This window comes from Nyctereutes procyonoides, unplaced genomic scaffold (assembly GCF_905146905.1).
Source record: "Nyctereutes procyonoides isolate TBG_1078 unplaced genomic scaffold, NYPRO_anot_genome, whole genome shotgun sequence".
Lineage (NCBI taxonomy): Eukaryota > Metazoa > Chordata > Mammalia > Carnivora > Canidae > Nyctereutes > Nyctereutes procyonoides.
In genome coordinates this window covers 33,702,373-33,729,329 of record NW_026575140.1, presented here as the reverse complement: position 1 = coordinate 33,729,329, position 26,957 = coordinate 33,702,373, and the positions used below count along the sequence as shown (strand labels likewise).

The 26,957-nt window shown below is 57.7% G+C and overlaps 2 protein-coding genes across 5 annotated transcripts in view; one reads left to right on the top strand and one right to left on the bottom strand.

Moving 5' to 3' along the window:
* SLC1A7 (solute carrier family 1 member 7) overlaps positions 1-1,261 on the top strand; it is a 42,709-nt gene extending 41,448 nt beyond the window's left edge. Inside the window, exons 10-11 of the mRNA XM_055307142.1 lie at positions 98-200; positions 812-1,261. Of these exons, the coding sequence (XP_055163117.1) occupies positions 98-200; positions 812-1,030 (322 nt within the window). The 3' untranslated portion in view covers positions 1,031-1,261. The remainder of the gene's footprint in view (positions 1-97; positions 201-811) is intronic.
* Positions 1,262-3,452: 2,191 nt separating this feature from the next.
* Positions 3,453-26,957, bottom strand: PODN (podocan). 4 transcript variants are annotated; one of them, XM_055306537.1, is made up of 12 exons: positions 26,490-26,620; positions 23,521-23,593; positions 19,616-19,932; positions 17,636-17,729; positions 16,245-16,309; positions 14,455-14,564; positions 13,184-13,340; positions 12,785-12,900; positions 11,577-12,234; positions 8,413-8,561; positions 6,841-7,051; positions 3,453-4,404 (listed from the first exon to the last, which is right to left on the bottom strand). In XM_055306537.1, exons 3-11 carry the CDS (start codon positions 19,925-19,927, stop codon positions 6,868-6,870), a joined length of 1,845 nt encoding a protein of 614 aa, XP_055162512.1. In that variant the 5' UTR covers positions 19,928-19,932; positions 23,521-23,593; positions 26,490-26,620; the 3' UTR covers positions 3,453-4,404; positions 6,841-6,867. The 4 variants fall into 4 exon arrangements, with proteins under 4 accessions (XP_055162512.1, XP_055162514.1, XP_055162513.1 ...); XM_055306539.1 differs by lacking the exons at positions 23,521-23,593; positions 26,490-26,620 and adding an exon at positions 26,901-26,957; XM_055306538.1 differs by lacking the exons at positions 23,521-23,593; positions 26,490-26,620 and adding an exon at positions 26,648-26,713.

Genomic DNA, 26,957 nt, shown 5'->3' with positions numbered 1-26,957 from the left:
AGGCTCAGGAGGACCAGAAAGGCCTTGCTGCAGGCGCTGCTGGGGTGAGCGCTGCCCTCTGCCTGCCCCTTACCCACTGCCCACCGTGGCTCACCAGGGACCGGTTCCGCACCATGATTAACGTGCTGGGTGATGCGCTGGCGGCGGGGATCATGGCCCACATCTGCCGGAAGGACTTTGCTCAGGATACAGGCACTGAGGTGAGAGCAGTGCCCCCTTGCTGGCCTGGCCCCTCCGTTGAGTGGGTGGAGCTGGGGTGGGAGTGGGGGCAGCAGGTCCTCTCACCCGCTGGGTACCTGCCCATCCCTCCCTGCCTCTGGCCTTGGTCTCCTCACCTGTAGGGGGCTGACTGATGCCCCTAATGGCTAGTTGTTGAGCACTTACCGTGGCTGTCGATCCGGGGATGGGCACTGGTGAACAGGGTAAGATGAACCCCTGCCCTCAGGGTGCCTGTACCCTGTGTGGAGGTGGTATCTGTCCTGACTACCACAACGCAAACATCTGTATGTCTGCATGGGGCTTCGTGGTCTTCAGGGCTCCTCCAATAACTGTGCAGCAGGCCATCCCACTCTGTGGGGAGGACAGGCCGGATAGCCACCAATTCCCTCACCAGAGGGTGTGGTCCCTCCTCCACTAAGAGCCTCAGAAGGAAGCAGGGTTGAATGTGGGGCCCAGAGAGGCCCTGGGTGACCTATCAAGGTCCCACAACGCCTCTAGAGGAAAACCCACTACATGGTTTGCTCGTTCAGTCCCCCCTAGTGTCTAACCTCACCCACTCCTGCTGCTACCAAGGTCTGTCTCCCCTCCCCAGAAACTGCCACCCTGTGAGACCAAGCCAGTAAGCCTCCAGGAGATCGTGGCAACCCAGCAGAATGGCTGTGTGAAGAGTGTGGCTGAGGCCTCGGAGCTGACCCTGGGCCCGGCCTGTCCCCACCACATCCCCATCCAAGTGGAGCAAGATGAGGAGTCAGCTGCCACACATCTGGACCACTGCACCATTGAGATTAGTGAGCTGGAGACCAATGTCTGAGCCCGCAGAGCCGCCGGGGGCAGGGGGGCCCCCAGCATTAGGGCCCAAGGACAGGATCTCCACTCACCTACTTTCCTAAGCACTGGACAGGAGCCAGGCTCACATTGTCTTCCCACCCTTGAGAGGCCAGAATCAGCCCCACTTGTCAGACAGTGGAGTCTCAGAAAGGGAAACACTGCCCGTGGGAGCCCCAGCTGGAGAATAATGAGCTCGCAGCCCAAGCTCCGGCTGTGACAGCTCTACTGTGATGGCCTCTGAGGGTGGCCTCTGAGTATGGTCCTACTTTTTGGATCACAGAGTTGAGGCTCTGTGAGCTGAAAACACTTGCCCCAGGGCTCAGAGCAAGTAATGTCAGGGCCGAGACTCTAACTCAAGTCTTCAAGCCTTGGCCACTCCTTCCTGAAGGACAGAGGCCTACAGGGCCAGATGCCAAGGGTCCCTGCCCCCTTCCAGGAGCTCTGCAGCCACCACTGCCTTCAGTTTATGAAGACATAACAACATCCTGGTTCTGCCCCAGCTGTGTCCCTGCCCAGCCAGTCCCCCCTCCCTGCCCTATAAGATGTGGCCTCAGACAAACAGCTCTCCCCAAGGATGGCCCAGCCCAAGGTCAAGGCCCATGCCTGCCACGTGCCACAGCCCATCCCATCAGCTGTATCTCACAAAGCCTAGCCGATGTGGAGAGGGGATGTCTTCAGAAGAGCTGCAGGGACCCTTAGAGACATCTGGGCCAGGACTGGGTTGGCAGGCTTGCCTAGGATGCTTGGGTCAAGCTGCCCATGGAGGCCTGGGGTCAGCACTGTCCACAAGCCTGAGTGATGAAGTGGTGTTAGATTTTCTACTTCCTTTTGTGTTTGCAACTTCAGTGATAACTCAATAAAAGTATTTTGTTTTTCAAGTCTTGTAGGCGTAGCAACCAGACCCTGGCCAGCATTTCTTTATCAGGCTAATCTAGGCTGTTACAGTACAGACTTGCCCGACTGGGCAGACAGCATTCGGTCAGGCCTGCCCAGGTGGCCAGAAATACAGGCTTGTCCGTGCAGCCGGAGTAGAGACAGGCGTAGCTGGCCTGTCGGTGTATGGACAGGCCTGCCTGGACAGGGTGAATGACGACAGGCCTGCCTGAGCTGTCACAGGTAGGAGGCAGGGTACAAACTGGCTTCCCCGGAGGACTGCCTTACAGCCACAGCATCAACAGACTCCTTGAGATCAGTCCCCACAAAAGAGACTAATTTCCTCAATAGTCTGGCTCCCATTAGTGAACGCTTTGCTTTAAGGAGGGGACGTGCCCACACATATTTCCAGACCCTCTCATTCTCCACAGCCCCGGGGTGCCTCCAGGAGGCTGGCAGGGACACAGAAGAGCCCTGGCCACACAGCCTGCTCTGAACGTGCCTTCGGACGAGGCTCTTGGGTCTTGCACAGAGAAGCCCATGAAGACACTGAGGATGGGTGAGGGGATGAGCTTCCCAAAGTCACTCAGAATCAGGAGGACACCTGCCCTCCCAGCCCTCACTCCTGAACGACTTCCTATCCTCCTCCCAGGGCCGTAGCCTGGGAATCCAGGAAGGGCCCTGATCCATGACTCCCGTTCCACCGCAGGGCCAGGGACTCCAGGGCCTACTATGGGAGCATCCTTCTTTCATTAAGGCCTAATCACTGAAGAGAGGCCAGAGGTCAAGCTATCCATCATTCCTGTGACCGTGAGGACTGGCTTAAACATCCCTTCCCTGTGTCACATCCCTAGGCCTTTTGAGCAATGGAGCCTGGAATCTGCTCTTTATCGGGCTTGACAGGAGGAGTGCTGACACACACCTCCAGCAGTGGGAGGGCACTGCTTCCTGGGCGTCTCACCCACCGTGGAGCCGCTCTGCTTGTCAGGGGTTCTTCTTTGCCCCTGAGCCGGGTGCTGCCCTTCCCGGTGCCAGCTCTGGCCCTGTTGGGGTGGTGGGAGCACTAGGCAGAGACCTGGGCCCCCCCAGGTAGACTGCTCTCTCAGGTGTGCCTCCAGGCTCTGTCCCATCCCTGCCATCCTGGGGACACACCCTATCCATAACGCTCACTCCGTGCACAGGTGATCCTCCAGGTGAGCCGGAGCAGCCCAAAGCCGGTAGGTGTTCTGCTCAGATGCTCAGCCTTTGAAGTGCAGAGCGAGCTCACCGGCCCGGTGTGGTGGTCCTGGCCGGGCCTGCTGACCCCCACGAAGTGACGGGCTGCACAGGCCTCCAGGTCTCCTTACTTGTGACTAAACCCCCACAGCCCGGACCTCTGCCTTTGTGATTACTCCGTGGGTCCAACGACTGAACTTTGTGCCAACTCCTGCTGGTCTGGACAGGCCCTGAGGTGCTTGTACCCTGCCCCCACTCAGCCGGGCACCAACCCAGCCAGCACCCGGCAGGAAGCACACACAGACACGGCCATGGGCTGCCAGAAAGGGGTAATGCTTTTATATTAGCTTTTCTGTAACAAGAAAAATCAGCTTTGAGTTCTTTATCATTTTTTTCTTAAAAAGAATTCAAAGTTCAAAGGTACCCAGAACTCCCCACAGGCCCAAAGGGAAACAAAAGATATGTCATTAGGGCAGCTAGGCCCTTCCTCCCTGCCTGGCCCTGCCCCTCCACCTCACTCCTGAGGTGCCCAAGGCCTCAGCAGCCCCAGGAGACTTTCCCTCTGGCCTCAGTGGGACTTCCATCAAAGACATGCCTGTGGCCGGCCAGGACCTGGCAGGGAGTGACCCTGGGGGCCAGGGCAACAGTCCCACAGGGAGAAAAAGGAACAAAAATCAGCTTCTGTGGGTTCCAGGGGGTGGCAGGCACCCGGCCACAGAGAGCACCAAGATAATTCTGTCTTCTCCAGTGGACGGACGGACAGACGGATGAGCAGATGGCAAGCTGTTCTGGCCAGTTCTGGCTGGGGCAAGATATGTAGGTGGCAGAGGCCACAGAAGGCTGTTTGCATGTGACTTGGCTATGTGTGTGCACACGTGTTTGTGTGTGTGTCTTTGTGCACGCGTGTGTACACATGTGGGTCCAGGGCAAAGGGAGTAGGCACCTGTGAGTGCCAGGGCAGGGTCAGACCCTCCCGAGTCTGCATGAGTCCAATGACATGATGGCAACAGAGGGCGTGGGGTGGAGAGTAGAGCTGTGTGGCGGGTGCCATGCAGCCGGCAGGGTGTGGGTGTGTCGTGGTGCCTGCACATGTCTGGCTGTGGGTGCTGCAGGAACAGGGTGGGGATGGGAGGCTGTGTCTGGCCTATGTTGTGGTGGCAGGTCACAGGGGCTGGAGGGGGCGGCACTGGGTATGTCTGTGAACATGGCCGACTGGGGCTCACAGGGCACAGGTACGTGCTGCAGAAAGGGGTCTGGTGCTCCGTTGTCCTGCAGAACACGTGGAAGAGTCAGGAAGGCCAGGGAAGACCTGCCAGCTTTGGGGAGGTGGATTAAAGCTAGGGGGCCCACATGAGGGGACTCTGGGAGAGCCAGGCAACCACAGGCCAGAGGGCAAGTGGCCCCTGGGAGCCCAGAACCAGCAGGCCACCTGCTGGGGGTGTTCTTGCTGACGAGGCCAGGCCCAGCATCCACCAGAGGGCCTCTGGGTCCCTCTAGCTACTCCCCAGGGTCCCTCCCAGTGCCCCCGCTCAACAGACCCACCCGAGGCCAATGTCCCTCAGAGAGGGCAGGTTCTCTCCCATCCCAGGACCCCAGAGCCCCCTCTGAGGACCACAGCGTCCTCACTGACATCACTGAGCCCTGGCTCTGCCCCAGCACAAAGCCTAGAGAGGTCGCCTCCACCTTCATATCCCCGGGCCCTGGCGGCAAAGGACAGGGACTCCTGAGCACAGCCTCTGGGCCTGTTCTCCAAGCTAGGGTGACCACCCCATGCAGTCTTCTGGCAGCCCCCTCACCCTCTGTCACTCACCCACGGGGTCCTCACCACCACTCTGCCGTCTCCTCTCTACCCCAGGCCCCTGCTCTAATTCAGGGCCATAACAGTGGCCCAGAGGCCCCTTCCCATGGCCACAGCCTGAGCCTGTGACCCCCCCAGTGCAGCTCATTCTGACAGTCCCTTCCAACCACACCTCTCCTCCTGGCTGCTCCCACACTGCGCCCACCCTCCACCGACCTTCCACTGAGGCCCTGCCCGCCCACCCTCTGGTCCATACCTCCTTCCTTTCCCAGACTGGCCCCTGGCATCCCCAATGACTACAGCCATTCTCTTGCTAACACCCTCAACATCCTCATTCCTTACCCTTCTGTCCCACACACCTGGCCAAAAACCCCGCCACGGATGGATCCAATGGTCCATCTTCTCCACACCCACCCCGGTCTGCTGAGCACTTCCTGCTGCACAGAGAAAACAGAAGGCTGAAGGCATCAGGCTGATGTGACATCACGTCCGGCCACCAAGCCCCTAGCCTGTGTGTGACGGCAGCCACTTGGTCCCCCATCCCTCCTGCCACCATGGAAGGAGCATGGCCCCTCCTGCCAGAGCCAGTCCCTGCCACTGTCCCCACAGGGCTAGCTCCTCCCTGCTCCTCTCCTCTTGCATGTCTTTAACCCCCATCCAGGCCAGCGCCCCCAAACACCAGCATTCCAACAGCTCTGTTTCTGACAAGGGCACAAGGTAGATGGAGCTGGGGGGGACCTTCTCACCCCCTTCCCTCCTGCCACCCTCTCATCTCATCTCTTCACAGCTAAACTTCTTGATAGGGTTGTGTCGGCTCCTTGGGTCCACCGCACTGTCCCTGACGGCCCTCCCCATGAGGTCACGGCGAGGTGGGGCAGGGAGCTCCTCGTGGATAAATCTGGTGGGTCCTTGAAGGGCTCACCTCTACCTGTCTGTCAGCAGTACTGACACAGCTGCTCTCTCCACAAGGGCCTATGTGCCTGGGGATGCACGTGTGTAGTCACACACACACACACACACACACACACACACACATCCTCCAAGTATGTGCAAGCATGTACATGTTCTGCACCATGAATGTACCGTGAAACACCTGTGTGTGTGTCCACATGCACTATGTGTCCTGCAAGTGTGTGCTCTGAGTGTATGCACATTTAGACACGTGTGTGAGTGTGGGTACACATGTGTTGGTGCCCCATGTGCACGTGGGTGCTCGTGTGGCATATGTGCATGATTCCCCCTCTGTCTTTGGCTGCCTTTCCTGCCTCCTTACCTCGCTGCTCCCCTCCAGTGCCTTCTGCAGGCTTCCCTGCCGCAGCCATGGCCTCTCGCTCTCCCCAAGCCTGCTCCCCCAGCCTGTTGCAGCCTAGTACTATTTCCAGGCTGATGATGTCTGGACCCCCATCTCCAGCCCAATCCTACATATCTGGCCCTACCCCCAGCCCCACACATCCAGCCCCCTCCCCATCTAACCCAACATTCCTACCACCTCCACAGATCTGCTCCCCCAGCACTTTCACCCACCTGGGACCCCAAGAGCTCACTCTGGGGGCTTGTCTTCTCCCTCACCTCATGCCCAGTGGGACCACTGTGACCTCTGGAGTCCGCTTGTTCCTCCCCAACCCCCTGAAGTCCCTGCTTGTCTGTATCCTTGCTGCCTCCCCTATCACCTGCAGCTTGGCTCACAGCAGTAGCCTCCTCCTAGGCCTCACATCCATTCCCTGCTCCCACCATCCCAGCCCCTGTGCCTGTCCCATCAGGGCACTCATCGCCCTCGGGAGTCCCCCCTGCCCCCGCCCCCGTGCTGGCTTCCCACAGCCTTGCCAGGCCTTCACCCAGGATCTGTCCTGGGGTCAGGGACAGGACACATGGGGAGAGGTTAACGTACCCCCACGCAGATCACCTACCTATATCAAATCTGGTTCATCCTGTCACTATCGCCTCTCCTCTTCCTCCTCCTCGTCATCCTCATCTTCCTCATCCTCTTCCTCCTCCACCTGGCCCCGGTCCTTGGAAACGTCACCAAACTCAAAGTTGCCTTCTATGTCCAAGACCTGCAGGTGCTTCAGCCTCCGGAAGGCACTTTCCATCACAGAGCCCACAGCCAGCTTGTTGAACCTGTGTAGTCAGTGCGGTCAGTGCCAGAGGCCCAACCTCGAGTCCCCACACTCACCCACTTGAGAATGGGAACAGGAGGGAATAAGCTTTCCAGGAAGATGGCATAGAAGGCACAAAAGGGGTGCAGGGCGGGGGGTATGTGGGGGCAGGGAATGTAGGGGGGCGTGAGGGTAGGGGGTGCAGGGGATGTGGGGGCAGGGGGCTTCAGGGGCTGTGCTGAGAAGCAAGGGCATCATGAAGAGTCCCGGCTGTTCCCATTCCATATAACTATAGCTTGGGCGGGGGGTGGGGGGGCAGGGGAGGACCCTGGGCCACTCATCTCATACAGTGAGGGGCAGGCCCCCACCTACCTAGCTCTCAGGTCTGGGGTGGCAGTCACGGGGGCCTCCTCTCTGCCTGGGATTAGCTCCCTCTGGGATTAATCCCAAACCTGAGGCTGCAGGGTGGCACCAAGGCAAGGACAGGGTCAAGCTGGACCAGGCACGTGCTCGGGTTGAGTGGAGGCAGAGGCTGGGCTCTGATATCCGGCCCCCTCATCTCTTTGGGCCTTAGTCCCCACATGAGCCAAGGCACAGGTCACCCTCCTCCCCAACCCAGCCTGGGGCCTGCTGGGCCACCAGTCCCCCGGAGGTGCACACTCTGCCCCTTTAAGTGCAAGGGCTGGTTAGGGAGGGTATTGGGCAGAACCACACTGACTCTGCTGTACCCAAGCTCCTCATTTCCTGGGGAGTTGGCTCCCCCATTAGAATAATTCTAAGGTGCATCTGACTCTAGGGTGGCTCAGTCGCTTAAGCATTGGACTCTTGATTTCAGCTCAGATCATGATCTTCAGGGTTGTGCGATTGAGCCCCGGCTCCAGCTCCACGCTGGGCTTAGAGCCTGCTTGAGATTCTCTCTCTCCCTCTGCCCCTCTGCCCCCTCCTCTTTCTCTCTTAAAAAAAAAAAGTAGAAGAATCATTCTAAACCTCCAGAGCTCGGTGAGGACCTGAACATCTGCCACCTGCTCAGGTACAGCCCAGCCGGCTGTGGACACAACAATCACCTGCGCCCTCTGATACCCCTTCCTGCCACATTAACATCAATAATGTCCACATGCACTGCTTTTTAAAGTTTCTGAAGACCTTCTATAAATCTATAAACCTCACCAGGCCTGGCTAGGACTGTCCCCACCCTTGGGAGCTGAGGAAACAGAGGCTGAGGGGGGTTCTGGGATATACCCAGGGTCATGCAGCCAGTCAGCATGAAGCCAGGCTTCAAACACTGCCCTCTAGCTGGGAGCTGTTCCCCTCTGCCTCAGCTATCCTGCTGGAGCCAGGCTGACCCCAGAGGGGCCTGTGCAGCACCCCCAGGGGACCTCCTACCTGAGAAAGATTCCTTTGAGGTTGGGTGTGGAATCGAAGGCATTGGCAGGCACGGTGCTAATCTTGTTGTTCTGCAGGTACAGGTACTCGAGTGACTCGGGGAGCCCCTCAGGGATCTCTGTGAGTTGGTTCCCAGCAATGTCCAGCAGCTGTATGAGTGACCAGGGGAGTAAAAGCATTTAACATCTTGCAAAGATCCCACCAGCCCCTTTGCCTATCTAAATCTTATGATAACCCTGTGAGGTGGGATCTCTAATTATTCCATTTTCCAGGAGAGGAAACAGAGGCTCAGAGAGGTTAAGAGATCTAAGGCCACACAGCCCATTTGAGGCTGGAACCCAAACCCTTGTTCTGATATATGTCCTACCCAGCTCCTTCTGCCTTTCCACATGAATTCACAGCCAAGATATCTGGGTGGCAAAGTCCTTCCTCCTGAGCACACCTGTCACCCCCATCAGACCAAAGGGCCTAAAAGGGCAGAGGCCAGGGATCCTCCAGTCTTTGAATATTCCCACACCAGATGAGGGTGGGGGTGGGGTGAGGGTCCATATGAGTGTGGCTGCTCATTCATGGACTTCAAGGCCATGTGGGCAGGAACGAGGAGCAAGCGTTTGAGGCTCACAGCAACCCTGGCATGGCAGCCAGTCCTAGGCTGGTCAGTTTCTGGGTCACCACATGCCTAGAATGCAGGAAGCAGGTGGCCAGGGAAAATGGGGTGGTTTTCCCAGGGAGGAACAAACATGCAGTAGGCAGGAGATGTGTGCATGGGTCCAGCTCACTGCCTTCCCCTCAGGCCATCAGCATACACTCGCTCACACACACCTGTGCAAGCACAGGTGGATTCCATCATCTCTAATCTCCCTTCCTCACCCTGACAGGTGGGGGCTCAGGGTCAGGAAACTGGGGCCATGAATCTAGATTCAAGATTCAAGGGGAAAACAAGCTTTACACCTTAGGGAGCCTCCCTGTCATCTCTCTTACCCAGCAGGTCTCCCTGCTCCCCACTATGTTCCCTCCACACAGCTCTAGCACTTCCTCATTCATTCCAAACATCCTCGGTGCCCAGGGCTGCTGGGGATATGGAATCCACTGAGAGGCTGCCTCTGCACTGGAGATTAGGGTGGGGGAGATGGACACAAAATCTGATGACAACAACTGGTGGAACTGGGCTGTGCTGAGGGAGCCCAAGAAGCGGCCTGACCCAGCCTTGGGCCAGGGGAGCACAGCAGCCAGCATCAGCGGGGCTCTGAAGCAGGGTGGGGGCAGCTGCTTATAGAAAGATCCAACAGTGTGAAGAAGAACCCCCAACCTCTGCAGATACCTCATCCCTGACTGAATCCACCCAGACTGCACCTGCCCATGACTGAGGGCTTCCTGAAAGAGATGGAATGGGAGCTAAGTCCTAAGTATATTATAAACTCTAGGAGGGTAGTGACCCTTCATCTGTCTTACTCCCTGCCGGGTCCTCAGTTCTAGAGCTGTGTCTGCACATAGGGGAGGCCTGGGACAGGCTGTGGGAAGAACAAGTGAGCAGGTGTTCCCAGGATGCTGTGCTTCAGCAGCAGGGCCAGTATAAATAAAGCCCAGTATGCCTAGGAGACTAGGGAGCTCGACTGGGAGCAGAGGCAGACCAGCCCTGAGAGCTGTGGCAAGGATTCTGATCTGGGTTCTAAGAGCAACAGGGAGCCATAGAAGGGTTCTGAGCAGGAGTGTAGGTGAATGAGTGTTTTTTAAAGATACCCACCAAGTGCACATGGTATAGGGGAGTGGAGAGTCCTACGGAGCTGGGGTTCAGGTGAGAAGTGGGGGTGTCTCGGCTTGGAGTACAGGCAGAAGGGATGGAAAATAGTGAGTTGAGAGATGTGATGATAGAATTAGCAGAATTTAGTTAACGATGGGTACCAGGGGTGGGGGCAGGTGGTGTGACAAAGGGGTTTCGGGTCAGCATCCAGGTCTCCCGTGGGCACCCCCTACAGAGAGTTAGAAAATGCAGAAGGAGGAGCAGATGTGGAGGAGAAGACGCTGGGATCTGGACTCCTGAGGAAAACTCAAGAGGGAGCGGCCCAGGCAGCTGGATCCTGGCATCTGGCCCTCAGCAGGGCCCTCTGGGTGAGGAGACCACAGCCAGCTGCTCCTACAGGGCCAGCTGCTGCCCCTGGCTCCCATGTTGATCTCCCCTCACCCATCTGCCCCCTACTCTGGGGGCTCTCCCCTGCACTCCCCTCAGATAGCCTCATCCTGACAGCTCTCCCAAAATACATGTACTGAGAGCCTAGCACGCAGAGGTCCCTGGGTCCAGCAGTGAATACAACAGACGAAAATGCCTGCCCCTCATTCTAGCAGAGGAGCAGGCAACGAACCAGCAGACAGATGACCTAATGCCTAGAACAGATGAGGATTATGAAGAAAAACAAAGCAGAGGAGGGTGATGGGTGGTGAAGGAAGACCTCCCAAGGAGGTGACATGTGAGTAAAGCCCTGAGAGAGAGGGAGGAGCAAGCTATTGGGAAGAAGGCCCCCCCTCTGCCCCCACCCCGTCCAGGGCAGCAGAGTGGGGGAGTGGGGGCATTTCCTGACCTTGCAGTACTGAGGCCCTGCCTCCCAGATCTCTCTACTCAAGTTCCCTCTGGGCCCTCACTGAGTGGGAGCTGTCACCTACAGCCAGCTATCCCTGCTGACTGACCACAGCAGTCACACCCACTCAGCAGCCCCAGTATGCCTCCGGTAGCCTCCCCTAGCCCTCCGCACCAGGTGAGGGCAGCCTCCCTTCCAGGCCAAGCTGCCCTCCCCTCACTCAAGCCCAGCCACCTGTTTCGGAGCCTTCAGATGGATGAGCTTGACTCTCCAGTGCCAACCAAACTGGCCCTACCCCCCAGTCTTCCTGGAGGGTGAGCCCCCTACCTGCAGCCATGACCTCCCCTCATCTCCACAGCCCTCCTCAAGTCTGCAGGTGCTGAGATCAGCCTGGCCACACTAGGCCTTCCTGCTGCACCCAGGCATGCCAGTCGTACCTTCCCTTTCCTCAGTCTAGCAGGTCACCCCACACCCCGCCAGGCCCTCCTACCCACCCCTCACCTGAGCCAAGATGCGTGGGCTCAGCTATGCCAGCAGCCCCTCACGCGGGCATGAGCCGGCCCCAATCCTCTCCCGCCCCTTTCCCCTCACCTGCAGACGGGCCAGGTCGGCCCAGGCACGGGGACCCAGAGCCCGGCTGCGCAGCCGGTTGCCGGTGAGGTAGAGCTCACGCAGCTGGGCCATGCCAGCCAGCGCCCCGCGTGCCAGGGCGGCCAGCTCATTGCGCTTGACCTTCAGCACGTGCACGTTGCGCGGCAGCCCAGGGGGCAAGGTGTGCAGCCGGTTACCGGACAGGTCCAGCGAGCGCAGCAGGCGCAGCTTGCGGAAGGCGTCGCGGTGCACCTGCGGGCTGGTGATGCGGTTGTAGCTGAGGTTGAGCTCCTCCAGGAAGTAGGTGGTGGCGAAGTCGTCGCGGCCGATGCCGGTGATCTGGTTGTGCAAGATCATGAGTGTGCGCACGCGGCGGGGCAGGCCGCTGGGCACGCGCTCCAGCGCGTTGTTGTACAGGTGTACCGTGTGCAGCCGCTTGAGGCCCTGGAAGGCCCGCGGGTGGATGCCGCGCGCGTGTAGCTGGTTGCTATGCAGCAGCAGGTACTCGAGGCTGCGGATGGGCGTCAGCACGTTGGCGTCCACGCTGCGGATGGCGTTCTTCTCCAGGTGCAGGAGCACAAGGCTGCGCGGCAGCCCTGCCGGGACCCGAGACAGGTTGTTGCTGGACAGATCCAGGTATTCCAGGCTGGAGAGCTTCCTGCGGCGGGTGGGAATAAGGATGGTTGGCAGAGGCCCACAGGGTGCTTGTGTCCACCCTTAGTCCCGAGGCAGGGGGAGGGGCAGGGGCACTGGTCTAACACGTCCCAGCTGGGCGCCTGTCTGGTCCACTGGCGGACCTCTGTCCTCTCCAGACTCTCCCTGGGTTTATTCAATGCCCTATTGGTGGAGGAAGGATCTAGCATGGCTTCTGTCATGAAGGAGCTTCTTTGAAGACCGTCTAAGGCCTTTTGTAGCTACCCTGGACCTAAAACATGAGAATATATTTGCCTTTAACAAGTATATTCGTTTCAACTTTGTACCACGAAGCCAGCCTCTGAAGATGCCTCACTGGAATTCTGGCCTTGTCCATACACATCACTCATGCTGGGGGACAGACCTGTCAGCAGAGGCACAAGCCCCATGGTGCCCTCTCTGGGAAGCTGGCCAAGGCCCGGGGGCTGGGTGTGTATGAGAGGACCTGGCTGCGTGGGCCCCAGGAGCAGCTTCCCCGGCACGGAGCTCACATGGACGGCCCAGCCGGGGCTCACCAGAAGGTCTCATTGTCCAGGCCCTCGTCGGTCAGGTAGTTGTTCTGCAGGTACAACTCACGCAAGTGGCTCAGCTCACTGAAGGCGCCTGGTGGGATCTTCTCCAGCTTGTTGTTCTGAGGGACGGGATGGTTGGGAGGGCAGCATGAGGGATGGCCAAGGGGCCAGGGCAGAGCCTCGGAATGAGAGGGGGCAGGGGAGCCAGGGGAAGGGCCTGTGGCTTGGAGCACCCTGCATGTGATAGGGACAGCCAGCTCCCCAGGCTTCTGCCTCGTTCTCCACAGCAGACACTGTGCCCGAGGCCCCACAGCCTCCCCACTGTGCCTCAGTGGACCTGGGCTCTTCCCCCACTGCAGGTCCCTGCTTTTCGGCTGCCCCTCCACACACTCTTCCTCCCACCTTGAGGTGCAGCTTATAGAGCGCAGGCGGCAGGTGCTTGGGCACGTGGCGCAGGAAGTTGCTGGACAGAATGAGGATCTCGACATTGCTGGAGCCATTGAACATGTTGTCCGGCAGCCCAGCATCCGCCAGCTTGTTGTTGTGTAGGTACACGGACCTGGGGGATGAGGCACAAGTCCTCAAGCCCCCGTACCAGCTCACCTGATCAGCCTTCAGACCTTGCTCAGGTCAGGGCTGGGGCCCAGGGTACCGTCCTCCCATTTGAAGAACCTCAGACCCCCCTGATCCGGTCCCCCTTGCACAGCCAAGGAGACTAAGGACCCACCAGAGGCTGCCCCACACATCTGTGGCAGAAAGGGGATTTCCCACCCCCCTGTCTGTGCCCCTCCATACCCTTCAAGGTCCTCAGTCACGCCCTGACTGTTGCAGCCCCAGAATCCCTGCCTGTCAGCCCCACGCAGCTGGTTCTGAGTTCTGTGGGTCTTCCCGTACATGGGGATTCTCCCTGCCACCTCTTCATCTCAAGTGTCCAGTCCAGGGCCTGGCTCAGAGGACGTAACCTCTCATTCATTCAGCACATATATAGTGAGTGCTCCTACGTGCCAGGACTCTTCTAGACTCTAAAGATAAAAGCAGTGGACACAACCAACAAGACCCTGCTGTCATGCAGCTCACATATTAGAGGGACCAAGGTCAGAAATAAGAGAAATGTAAGATGTTTCAACACAAGATATTCTAAACAGAAGATATAACTCATTCTTGCTGTGTTATATCTTGGGCCTCAGCCCTCTCATCTGCAGGATGGAACCACATACAGCCACCCCAGCTCCTTCAGGGTATGGAAAGAATTGAGTGGGGTGACAGATTTGGGGAGAGAAGCAGCACTGGGGGTTGTCAGTATCTCCTCTGCCCCCCGCCCCGCACCACCCTGCCCTGCTCACATTCCTCCCAAAGCAGCTCTCACTAAGGGCCAGCTGTGCCTGTTGGAAGATGCTTCCTTCCCCCAGGGACCGGAGGAGGAGGGGAAAAACTCTCACCCAGCTCCTCATAATTCCACAGACATCTCTCTCTGTCCTTGCCTCCCGGACAGATTCCTCCCAGCCTGCAGGTCCTGCAGCCCTGGGCATTCCTTGCCAGAGCCCCGAGCCGGGGGCATGATGCCCACCCAGCATGGCTTCCTCCACAGCCTGGCCGGGCTTGCTCTGGGAGCGTCTGTCTCAGCTCTTTCTCCTTCCCCAGCCAGGGCCCAGGGCCCCTGTCTGACTTCTCACCTCAAGTTTGGCTTCTGGCCAAAGGTGAGCCCATAGATCTTGGTGAGATAGTTGGCAGCAAAGTCCACACTGATCAGGGTGTTTGGCAGGAATCGGGGTGCCAAGGTCAGCTGGAAAGGGAAAAGTTGGGATAGAGGCCAGCTCTGGGTCCCACTGCCTGCTACTCATCCGGGCCCCTTCAATTTGTCACCTCCTTATAACCAGAGCCATATTTCTAAACTGGAAACCCAGGGTGCCTGGTGGCTCAGTTGGTTAAGTGTCTGCCTTTAGCTCAGGTCATGATCCCAGGGTCCTTGGATTGAATCCTGCATCAGGCTCCCTGCTCAGCAGGGAGCCTGCTTCTCCCTCTCCCTCTGTTGCTCCCCTCTGCTCATGCTCTCTCTCTCTCAAATGAATAAAATCTTTTAAAAAATAAAGTAAATAAACTGGGAACCCATCCCACTCCCCTGATAACACAAAAACCAAACCTCCATGGCTTTCCGCATCCCTGAACATTCCAAGCCGTCTAGGCCTGTCCCTGGCCCTGCCTGTCCTCCTGCCCCCTCCCCTCACTGCAGGCCTGGGTCCAGGTGCTAGACATGTCCTGGGGAACAAAACAGAGAAATGCCCCCATTCCTACCCCCCAAAGCTTACATCTTAGTGGAGAAGACAAGAAACAAGGAACAAAAGCATCTGATAGTGTTAACAAGCTAAAACAGACTGGAGACAGAATAACTGGGTTGGGTGCTCAGGAACCAGGTGACACTTTGGGCATGAAGGCCTCCCGCTCATGCCATCTGAGGGGCAAGCACCTGTGGCAACAGGGGTGGTGAGTGCAGGTCCCACTTGGGGGTTGCCACGTTTGGGAGCTGGAGGAGAGGGAGGGAGTGGGAAGGGTGTTGTGAGGTCCACACAGAGGCCCTCCGACCACAGGTCCTCTGACCACAGCCATGGGGAGGAGCGTGGTTTTCATTCTGGGTGGAAAGTGAAGCCTCAAGTATCTGAGCTGGCAGGGGGTGGGGATGGAGGGTGGAAGCAGGCATGATTTTAAAAGATCACTCTGGCCACTCTGAGAAGGAGCTGCAAATGAGGAAGCAGGGCTGTCCCGGTGCGTTGCAGGTGCGGTTGGTGGACCAGGCCGAGAGGGGAGTGCAGGCTTGCTGCGGGTGACCAAGGCACCCCGGGGTTTGTGGCTCAGATGAGTGGTGCTTTGGTGGTTGCAGATATAGAGCGGGGTGCTTATAGAGGTGGGGGGGGGCACGCAGGAGGGAAGCAGAGTCCCACTTCCATTGGACATCTAGGGCAGGCATCAAGGAGTCTCAAGTGGGAGGAGTGGGATGGGTGGGGATGGCCACTGGACACGGCCATGATGCAGATGGGTGCTAATGCCCTGGGGAGGGGACGAGGCACCTCAAGAGAGCTCTGAGAGAAGTGGCCGGGCCAGAGCCCTGGGGCACACCAGCTATTTTGAAGTTGAGTGCCTCTGCCTTTCCTCATGTTGCCTCTTCCGCGGTGCCTCCCCCATGGGGCCCCCGGCTGAAATCCTGTTAGCCTTCATGGCCTGCTCAACTGTCACCTCCTCCGAGAAGCACTCCATGGACTCCCTCCCTGGTGGGAATGAGCTGTCACCCCCCACACTTCTGGAAGGCCTAGGCCTCTGTTTTCATTCTGGCCATTCTGATACCCTGCATTAAGGTGTGGGGTCTCACCAGGTCCACGTGTGAACAGTAGTTGGGACCCAGTGGCCACCCTAGAAAAGGCCCTGGTGAAAGTTCCCAGAGCTCAGCCCCAGACACCGGGGGTCCCCTTACCTTGTTATTGGCCAAGTACAGGTAATTGAGATTGGTCAGATGCTCAAACGCCTCCTCCGGGAGCCCTTCAAAGGACAGGCATCGGTCAGAGCCCTGGATGAAGGAGATGCTACAGGGGAGCACGCCACCACCAACCCCCCCACCCAGTGCCCACCCCACTTGCCAGGACTGGGGAGCCGCCCCCGCCCCGAGACAGGTTGGATTCTGATCCCTTCCCAACCAGTCCCAGCAGGCCTGCCCAGCCCCCTTTTTCCCTTGCTCACCACCCCCACCGCTGCTCAGAGGAGCAAGTGGAAAGGGCTCAGAAATGACCAATCCTTTACTCGCTCAGAGCCACCTCGGTGGGAATGGGTCTTCATAAGGTCAGGCCACAGGGCAGAGGACCCAGGCCCATCCTTTCCCATCAGGAAGGAGTGCTCCCCTGAGGTATGGCCCTAAAGGGTCTCTCTGACCCTCCTGATACCCAGCTCAGGGCAGCACAGAGCTGTGGCCCTGGCACCTCCCAACCCCCGAGCCCACCCCTGCCCCAGCTGGCAGATGTAGTGTCAGGACTCAGCTGTTACTGGGAGCCCAACCAAACTGGCCCTCCTCCAGGCCAGAGGCCGGCCTCTGACACTCAGTTCCGGGCTCCTGGACCCTCAGATGCTGGGACTCACCCAAATATCTAAGGAGAGGGAACAGTTATATAAACTGTGCAGCGTCTCTGCCGCTGTGTAAAATGATGGCCACTGAGAGTTTTTAGGAACCTGAAAAACGCTGCTGTGCTAACTGCTATATGGTGGTTATGGTATAGTATCTATCTTATAAGTTCAGCTATGAATTTAAAAAAAAAACAAAGAAAAAAGACTAGATTGGATTGTGGTGATGGTTGTACAACTGTATAAACTTACCCAAACTCATCAAATTGTACTTTTACATTGGATAAATCTCACAGTATAGAAGTTATACCTCAATAAAGCTGTTTTTTTAAAAAGTGGATAGACCAATAGACCAGTTCATCAATAGTGATGAACTCCGTGTGTCAGAATTATGAGTGGATTTCTTCTTTTCCATTTCATTTTCTACATTTCCAAATTTTCTATTATAAATTATTTTCATATCAGAAAAAATATAACCTTTTACAATTAGAGGATTCTACAGCTCTTTGATTCTGAAGGCCTTCTGTAAACATACTGGTCCATGACAAAGGCCCTGGCAATCCAAGCTTCTCTGAAGTCTGTCCCCTGATCCAACACCCAGCTCAGGGACACCTGGGGGTGTGGTGGCTCTCAGGCAGCCGCCAGCCCAGCCCTCTGTTTTCCATATCCTAGGGTCTGCAGGGTGGATCTCTTCCCATGGGCACCTGGTCCCCCGCCTGGCATCCCTGTCCCAGGCTCTGGGTGATCCCTCACCTCGGGAAGTCAGACGGTTGTTCTGGAGGTTCAGAGTTTCCAGTCGATGCAACCTGGAGAGCTCCTGGGGGTAGATCTTCTCCAGCTGGTTGTTCTGGGGAGTGGGGGACGGGGTGGTGAGGAAGCATCCTCACCAGAGGCCCACCCCCACTCCTGTCCCAGGAGCCAGTCCCTCTGTTGGGGTTCACACAGACAGACCTGGGGCTGGGCCAGGCCTGGGCCTCAGTATGGGAGGCATGCAGGTCCTGCCTTCTAGGAGCCCATACATGGGCATCTACAGACAGTTCAAACTTGGGAGTGCCATCTCCCCTGCTCCCTCCATGTTCCTATGTGGTGACAGGCATCCCCAGCCCATTCTCCCCAACCTAAGCCAGAAACTACTTTGGGTTGCCTTTCCTGAGGGGGGGGGAACCAGTGGTCCTCACTCCTTCTGCAATGCTTTAAAACACTGGGTGGGGGGATCCCTGGGTGGCGCAGCGGTTTAGCGCCTGCCTTTGGCCCGGGGCGCAGTCCTGGAGACCAGGGATCGAATCCCACGTCAGGCTCCCGGTGCATGAAGCCTGCTTCTCCCTCTGCCTGTGTCTCTGCCTCTCTCTCTCTCTCTCTCTCTCTGTGCGCGACTATCATAAATAAATAAAAAATAAAATATTAAAAATAAATAAATAAAACACTGGGTGGGGGATCCCTAGGTGGCTCAGTGGTTTAGCGCCTGCCTTCGGCCCAGGGTGTGATCCTGGAGACCAGGGATTGAGTCCTGCATGGGCCTCCCTGCATGGAGCCTGCTTCTCCCTCTGCCTGTGTTTCTGCCTCTCTCTCTCTCTCTAATAAATAAATAGATAAAATCTTTTAAAAAATAAAATAAAAAAATAAAATAAAATGCCAGTAATGTGTGCAGCCCAGGTGGCTCCATGGTTTAGCGCCGCCTTCAGCCCAGGGTGTGATCCCGGAGATCCGGGATCGAATTCCACGTCGGGCTCCCTGCATGGAGCCTGCTTCTCCCTCTGCCTGTGTCTCTGCCTCTCTCTCTATCTCTCATGCATAAATAAATAAAATATTTAAAAATAAAATAAAATAAAATTTAAATAAATAAATAAATAAATAAATAAATAAATAAATAAATAAATAAATAAAAAAATACTGGGTGGGGTATCACCTCCTCCAGAAGCCTTCCTGAATTGGATTGAGGGCTGGATTAGGAGCTGCTCTGGGCCCTACCACACTAGTCCTCTGTCTCCATCTGTTATCTTCATCTGTTTAGATCTCTGCCTTCCCCCAGACTGTCCTCCCTCCAGGCCCAGCCCCTGACGCAACACCTGAGGTGTAGACCAGGTACCCAGGGGACATGAATGAACCAACAGTAAGTGTTGCCTTAACTTGTCCCTTTCTTCCACAGGTCACCCTGGCCTTGAACTCCCTCTGCCCTCAACCTGGACGCATCAGTTTGGGTGACCACGGGCAGGTCCCTTTCCTTCACTGGGCTTGACCTCTTGAGATGAGTAGAACAGCCTCTCCCTCTGCCCCAGGGCCGCACAAAACCGTACATGGGTGCACCCACTGCCCCAGAATCCCCGTCTGGAACACTGTGTCCCGATTCTCACAATCTCGCCTGTACCCCAGCCAGAGAGTGGACTCTATCTTCTGAGCCCGCAGAGCACCCTATCAGATCCACTTTCTCTTATTTTCCTGGCCTGGGTGTCCAGGGCATCCTGCCCATTCAGAGGGTCAGCCGCTGGGCAGATCTGTGTCCATTTTTCACAGGGTCTGACTCTATTTATGGGTCTCAGCCCAGACTCCTCCAAGCAAAACAAAGCAGTTGTAATAGCACAGTACTCTGTGACCAGGACGTTGGAGCAGGGAGTGCCCTAGCGCCCTGTGTCTGGGGGTCTGGACAAGCAGGGGGCTATGAGCATTGTGGGTGGGGACAGGAGCCACGAGCTTAGGGGCCCACCCCTGTGACCGTGACTGTAGTGCCCATGTCACCTGCAGAGACAGGTGGTTGGTGTGCTCAGGAAGGTCCCCTGGGAATTCGCGCAGGTCTATGCCACCACAGTCCACGACACCTTCCTGGGAGCAGGCACAGTCGCGGGGGCAGTTGATGGTGGCAGGGCCGGGCCCCAGCTCCTCGGGACTCAGAACCAACACTGGCTCCTCCTCCACAAATTCATTCTCTTCAGGGCTCAGGCTGTGGGCCCCACTTCGGCCAAAGCCCGGCGACCTCGCCATGCCTACTGGTCCCAGCTGCAGCTGCGGTGGCAGCAGCAAGAGGATCAACAGCACCCCGCTCCAGGCCATGGTACCTGTGGGAGGACTTAAGTCAGGCCTCACCTGGCAGGTGCAGTGGACACAGGGCTGGGGGACCCACATTGTTCACACTGGGGCCTGCCTGGGCACAAGACAGAGCCTACTAGAGGCTTCTGGGCACGCATCTGATCTGCTCACTGCTACACTTCTGCTCCACCCGCCTCCCCGTCATCAGAGCTGCCCTCTGGAGGGATGAGGTGAAGCCCTGTCCTCAGGCAAGTCAGCACCCTTACCAGGCCTGGCCCCAAGGCATCTTTACCCCCACTTCATAGAAGGGGAAGCTGAGCCTGGGGACAAACTGTGACTGGCAGGACTTTGCCAAGCTCTTGCTGCCCCGGCATGGGCAGCACTGGGAGGCTCTTACTTCCTCCAGAGCCATGGAGCCAGCACCAGCAGGGTGCATCTGGTCTCTTCAGCTTACTATTCTAGGATGTTCAGGACTTGACCCTGTCTCTCTTCTAATACCCCCACCCTAGTTAGGTCTACCCAGGAGATCCTGTCTCTAGGCCTTTGCACATGCTGTTCCTTCTGCCTGGAACTCCCTGCCCCTTTTTGTGCAGGCAGCAACTTCTCTAAGAATCAGTGTAGCCATTGCACCCCCTGGAATACCCTGAAAGACCCTGAGCTGACCCAGGGCTCTCATGGGGCATGGCATGAGTTGGGTCAGGCTGTGAATACGCGAAGTTATCTTTCTCCCGCAGAGGACTGTGAGCCTCTCAGTGTCCGGGTGGAGGCCCAGCGCAGAGCCAGGCACAGAGCAGGCCTCCACTGAAAAGCTGCTGCCATTCTCCAGGACCTTCTAAGCCTCTTCCTGATGTTCACAACCTCAGCTGGCCTCACCAGAGCCTACTGAGCTCACCTGACTGCTACCTGCAAAAGACCACCCCTCAGCATGGTCCCCTAGGGCAGCAGGGGAGGAGGAGTGGGGATGGCCTCAGGCCACAAGGAAGATGCAAGGGTCCCTATCTTCTAGGCAGCGCAGGGGACTAGCTTGGCTCCGAGCCAGTCCCTGGAGTTCTTTTTACAGAAACTCACTTAGCAAACATCTCTGGGAAATGCTAAGTTGTGAGAGGCCACAGCTCAGGTGCATGGACTCTAGAATCCCACAGACCCCAGTGGGAGTCCCTCTCCAGCACTTAGCATCTCTGACCTCCCTGAGCCTCTCTCTTCATCTGACAATGCAATGATACATCCCAAACCACAGCATCTACAAGGAGTCACCAAGGTAAGAGATGTGCAGCGCCTGGCACCTCCTAGGTGATGAGGTGTGGTCACCACAAATGCAGGTACATGGCAAGCACTTGGCCCTGGGTGGTGGTGGTGGGGGCTGGGGGGGGGTGGAGGTATGCCTCAGTCTGAGGCTCTCGTGCTGGCACTGGATTAAGAACCACACCTCGGCAGATACAAAGGTCTGAGTTGCTGGGCCTGAGGAGACGGGAAGCTTGCCACTGCTGCTGAGGTCTGGTTAGGAAGGCGGGCGCTGGAGCCAGATGCTGGGGCTGCAGTCAGCTCGGGCTCTCGGTTGACCTTGGGCAAGTCACCCACTAAACCTCGGCTTCCTCACCCATCCACAGAGGTTACCAGAGCTGCCCTCGTGGGGAGACTGGGAGAGTCAGAGAGGCGCATACTGTGCACCGTGAGTGCTCACTAAATGTTCGCTCTTTGTACCACTAATATCACAGGCCCTGCCCACTCCAGAGCCCCCCTGAGGCTTCCCCTTCTCTTGCCTAGATCCTGCCTGGTGTTTGCAGTCTAGCCCCAGGCCCACCTCCCCACAGCTTTGCAGACTCTGGCCTCCTATGAATTCTGGCTGCCCTGAGGCTGTAATGGCATTTCAGACAATGCTTTGTCTCACTCGCTGCCCAGCCCCCTCTCCAAGGTGAAGTCCCCTCTGCCCTCAGCCCTGTGCTGGTGCAAGAGACACATGCAAGCTGGCAAATTGCCCTGCCCTCAGACTAGAGGGGGCAGCAGAGCCAGGACAGTAACGCCTGCCCCACCCTCCACCCCAGATGGAGTGAGTCCTGTGAGGCCCCAGAGAGAAAGGTGTGAGTAGTAGAAGAGGGGCAGCATCCTTGAATCCATCTAGGTCCGTGAGGCCTAAAGCAGACTAGGCCTCAGCCACTGGCCTGGCAGGAAACCAGGGACCTAGTACATGCACAGCTCCCGGGCCCCAGGGAACAGTTGGCAGGGAACACCCTGGCCCTATGCCCACGCTGTCACTCCCCTGCTGCCCCATCCCCTGACCAAATGGGCAATTCAGCCTCCAACGGTCTACAGACCATCATTCCCACGTACATTATAACCCTTCCCTCCCCGCCCCCCAACTAGCTCAACAACAGCCTTCAGCTCCTAGAAACATTAGACCAGAGTCCCCCTCTCTGCCTGTCTGTGTGACCCCAGACCAGGGTTCTGGGAGGGGGAGTGTGGGCACAGGCCTAAGCCCCAAATCAACAAGGGCAGGAGGCCAGGGAGAAGGGTCCTCCCCACATTATCTTGTGTACTCACTAGACCAGCTAGTTTTCCTCCCTCCCCTTTAATTTGTAACTTAAAAATACTTTATATTAACATTATGAACCATATTGAAATGTTACCACCATCACTTTATAGTCAAGGGAGCTGCAGCCCAACGGGATTGGCCAGTGGGACACAGCTGTTAAGTGGTGATGCTGAGCTCCAGCCAAGGGCCTTAACCATGATGCCCCTGGGCTCTCCCCTGGGCCAAGCACAGCTGGGCACTAGAGACCCACAGAGACCATTGAAGTTTGACTCTTGCCCTTAAAAAGTTCATACCTGCCCTATCCAATGTGGTGGCCATATGCAGCTACCCAGCACTTGAAATGTGGCTAGTCTAAGTTGAAAGGTACTGTAAGTATAAAACGCAGTGTGCACGGATTCCAAAGACTAGTACAAAAGAGGATGTAAGGGCAGCCCAGGTGGCTCAGCGGTTTAGCGCCGCCTTCGGCCCAAGGCATGATCCTGGAGACCCGGGATCGAGTCCCACGTCGGGCTCCCTGCATGGAGCCTGCTTCTCCCTCTGCCTCTCTCTCTCTCTCTCTCTCTCTGGTTTCTCATGAATAAATAAATAAAATGAGGATGTAAAATATATTATTAATATTAATACTATCTCATAAATATTAATTTTATAGTAATATATTTCAAATAATTGAGTTAAATAAATTACTAAAATTAATTTTATCTGTTTCATTTTATTTTTTAAAGTATTTTATTTATTCATAGACACACACACACACACACACACACACACAGAGAGAGGCAGAGACATAGGCAGAAGGAGAAGCAGACTCCACGCAGGAAGCCCAGTGCGGGACTCAATCCCGGGTCTCTGGGATCACGCCCTGGACGGAAGACAGTGCCAAACTGCTGAGCCATCTGGGCTGCCCTCATTTTATTTTTTTAATGTAGCTTCACATTGCCTACATGGCTTGCATTCACTGCTCACATTATATTTCTATCAGGCAGTGATGGCATGGACGCTAGATGTACAATGAGCATTATAGGCCCAGTGTCATCAGAGGTATGATGGAGGGAAGCTAGAGTCCACAGGGGGCCAGAGGAGAGCTAACCTTGCCTGAGGTCAAGAAGACTTCTCCGAAGAAATGATGCCTTATCTAGTCATGAAGGCTGAATATCGGGAGGCTGAAAAAGGGAGAGGGTGACATAAGCAAGGAGGGAAGAACCTACAAAGACACAGGTGCAAGAGAGCCCATTGGTGACCTCCACAGAGCTTGCTAGAGTGTCTGCCAGGTATTGGGGACTGGGAAGGATGCAGGTGGGTAGTCCAGCTAAGAAGGGACTTGGAAGCCAGGTTAGGGAGAGCGATCCTTATCTCAAGATCTCAGGACGAATGAGGAGCCACTGCAGAGCAGGAGTGTGCCATAGGCAGGTTTATGGATGGAGCAGTGGGGAGTTCTCCAAGGCTGTGCAATAGTATGGGCAATGGTTAGTAAGCCTGGTCTGGGCAGAGAGAGGTGCTGGGATGGTGAGGAGGAGCTGGATTCACAGGAGAGGGAGGAAGATCAGACAGGGCTTGGAGAGTCCTGTCTCCTCCTCTGGACCTTGGGATCCTGGGCAGCCTCAGCTCCACCACCTGCTTTTCTGTATGACCTTGGCTACATCATGGCCCTTCTGAGTCTCAACCTGTTGTTGCTGTTGTTCTAATAATGTTGAGCGAGATTAGCCCCTAAAGACCCTCTGTGTGCTCGGCCAAGTTGGGAGCTGTGTGTGGAAGAGCAGTGGAAAGAGCAGGCCCCTTGGCTCTAGGAGTCCTAAGTGAGGGGCCCCCTGGTGACGAACAACTCACACCACTGGGACAGCAAGTGGACAGCAAGTGGCTACTGAGAGGGGCAGCTCGGCCTGCCCTGAGCTCTTTCTCAGGGGGAGTGCTTTTGCAACAGCAGGATTGGGTTCCCCTCCTGACTGCTGTGTGAGTCTGGACAAAGCACTTCACCACCTGAGCCTCTACAAGTCTGGACAATCCTCATGAGGGTTAAATGAAATGACATGTCCATCTGACGTTGGTGTTGAGCAAGTGCGACACACGGGGTTACTATTCCCAAGGAGGTCCCTGTGACCTGCTGCCTCTCACCCCACCTAGCACCCCTGAGGAACCAAACCTCAAGGCCCAGAAGGGCTTACATGGGGGATTAAGGCAAGACTAGAAGAAGGAAAGGGAAGGGAAACCCAAACCAGAACACAGATCCTCAGTCTCTAGTGGTAGCTTCCTCCTCCACTCAAATATAGTAAAAATTCACTAATCACCTGCTTTGTGCCGGGCCCCAGACAGCTGCATCTTATCATCTCTACTAGAAATCCCCAAACTAAGAGTCTTCCTACTCTGGAGATAGGAAACTCAAGCCCCAAAGGGCTCCCATTACTGCCCATCCCCAGCAAACTCCTACTCAAATGCCCCTGCTCTGAGAAGCTGTTGCCCCTTCCTTGACCGGGTTAGGAAGTTCTTTAGTGCTTGCACAGCACCCCTGGCCCGCTGCAGCTTGCATGATTCAGGGAAGCCTTTCCAGACTCCCCAGGCATAGAGTGGGTGCTCAGGAAAGGTTTGCTGAGTGCAGAGATGAATTTGTGAAAGGTAGAGTTGGAAACGATTTGCATCATTATCGGTCTGTCCCGCCCCCGCCCAGTTTACAGATTAGTATGTTGAGGTTACAGCCAGAACTAGAATCTGTGTCTTCTGACTCCTGCCCAGAACCTTGAACTGCTCCTGGAGGCCGAGTAGGAGCTCTCCAGGCAGACAAAGGGGAGGAAGAGTACTCCAGACAGAGGGAAGGGCATGAGCAAAGGCACAGTGTTGGGGGGTGGGGGGGAAGGAGGTGCCTTTAAAGAAGGGATGAGGCAGGGGATGAGGTTAGGGCTGGAGGACCAAGTCTCCAAGGGTGTCAGCCTCTAGGCTAAGGTGCCGGTGATAGGGAGCTGTCAAGGGTACCAGGCAGCTCATGGTCAGAGGTCTTATGTATGACTCTACAGCACCTTTAGGCCACTATTAGTCACCCATTCCCAAAGATTCAGATTAAAAAGAACAAAGTATGTTCCCGCAAGATTTCGCGAACACAGTCATGTGAATCTAACACTTCTTAACTTGCACTCACGCTGGAGCAGTGGGCCCGGAGCCCTAAAAGGGGCCGTGCGCCTCCTCCGCAGGGGGCTGCGGCGGTTCCCAGCAGGGGTGCCTCGGAGCCGCTGGGCCACGGTTCCACTGCCCTCCCACCCCCGCCCCCGCGCGCCCGCAGCCCGAGAGCAGCAGCTCGGGGGTGCGGGCCTCAACAGGTCGGCGATGGCCTCCCGGCGCCAGGCGCGCATCCCTCCGCGCCTTGGGGACCAGGGACGGTCCGAGCCCCCGCACCTCGTCCGGCGCCTGCTCAAGCTCCGGCTGCCACTGCCCGCGCCCCGCGCCCCAGGGGCTGCCAGGGGCTCGCCCCGCCGCCACCCCGTCTTCCACCCCGCGGCGCATCAGGTATCCCAGCCCCCGCCCCAGCCTGGCGGTTCTGGGACCTGAACCCCGGCCTTCCGCCCCCTGTCCCCGCGGGGAGGCCGCCGCGCAGACCGACAGACGGACACCAGGTGCGGGCCGAGAGCTCCGGCCCGGGGAGTGCGCGGCTCAGCCCCCTCCGGGCCTCAGTTTCTCTGCCTGTAACCGGGTCGAAGGGAGGGCTGGCTGGCGAGCTGGGGCGGGGGTCCACGCCCCTCGCCGCTGCCACCTGCCCCCGCGTTCCCTGCGCCGCCCGGTCCTCTCACTCCGCCTCCCATCCGCCCTCAGATTCCTTCCAGATGTGCGCAGCGGGGGGGGGGGCAGTCTCGGGCCGGCGAGGAGGGAAGGCCCCCGCCCCGGCCGCGAGCGCGGAGGGGCCGCGGGGCCGCGGGGGGCTGCCGGGCGCGCGGGGCGCAGGGCTGCCCCGGGGGCGAGTGCGGCGGCCGGCCCGGGGCAGCTGCTGCGGGAGCCGAGCCCACCGCGGGGGCCGCGCCCCGGCCGCCGCCCCCGCCCGGCGCCGCCCCGGCCCACCCGGCCGCCCGCGCCGAGTACCTGCCGCGGCCCCGCGCCCCGCCTGCCGGCCGCGCTGTCCCGGGTCCCCGCGGCGCTCCGCGGGCGCGGGCTCCTTCCATTCAAGCCGAGCCCGGAGCTCGGCGACGCGTCTAGCTGTGGGCTTTCTCCTCCCCGCCTCTCCCCCGCCCCCTCCGCACCGCGTGCATCTGCTGGACGCCGGCCTCCTCCGGACACGCGCGTCGGGTCCCCGCGGGCGTGGGGGTGGGGTGGGGTGGGGGTGGGGTGGGGGCCCCTCCCCGGGAGGGAGAGCCCCCGCGCCGACCCTCTCCCCTCCTCCGCCCCGGCGGGGCCGCCCCCCACCGAGAGGCGGGGGAGGCGGGGGTCCAGCCGGCACCGCGTCCTGGTTCCCGCCTTCCGCAGGGCAGCCGCACCCCCTCTAGGCCCCAGCACCTGAGAGGAGGGCAGGGCGGAGGCCCCTTCCCCCAGGTGCCTCTGAGCCCACTTTCT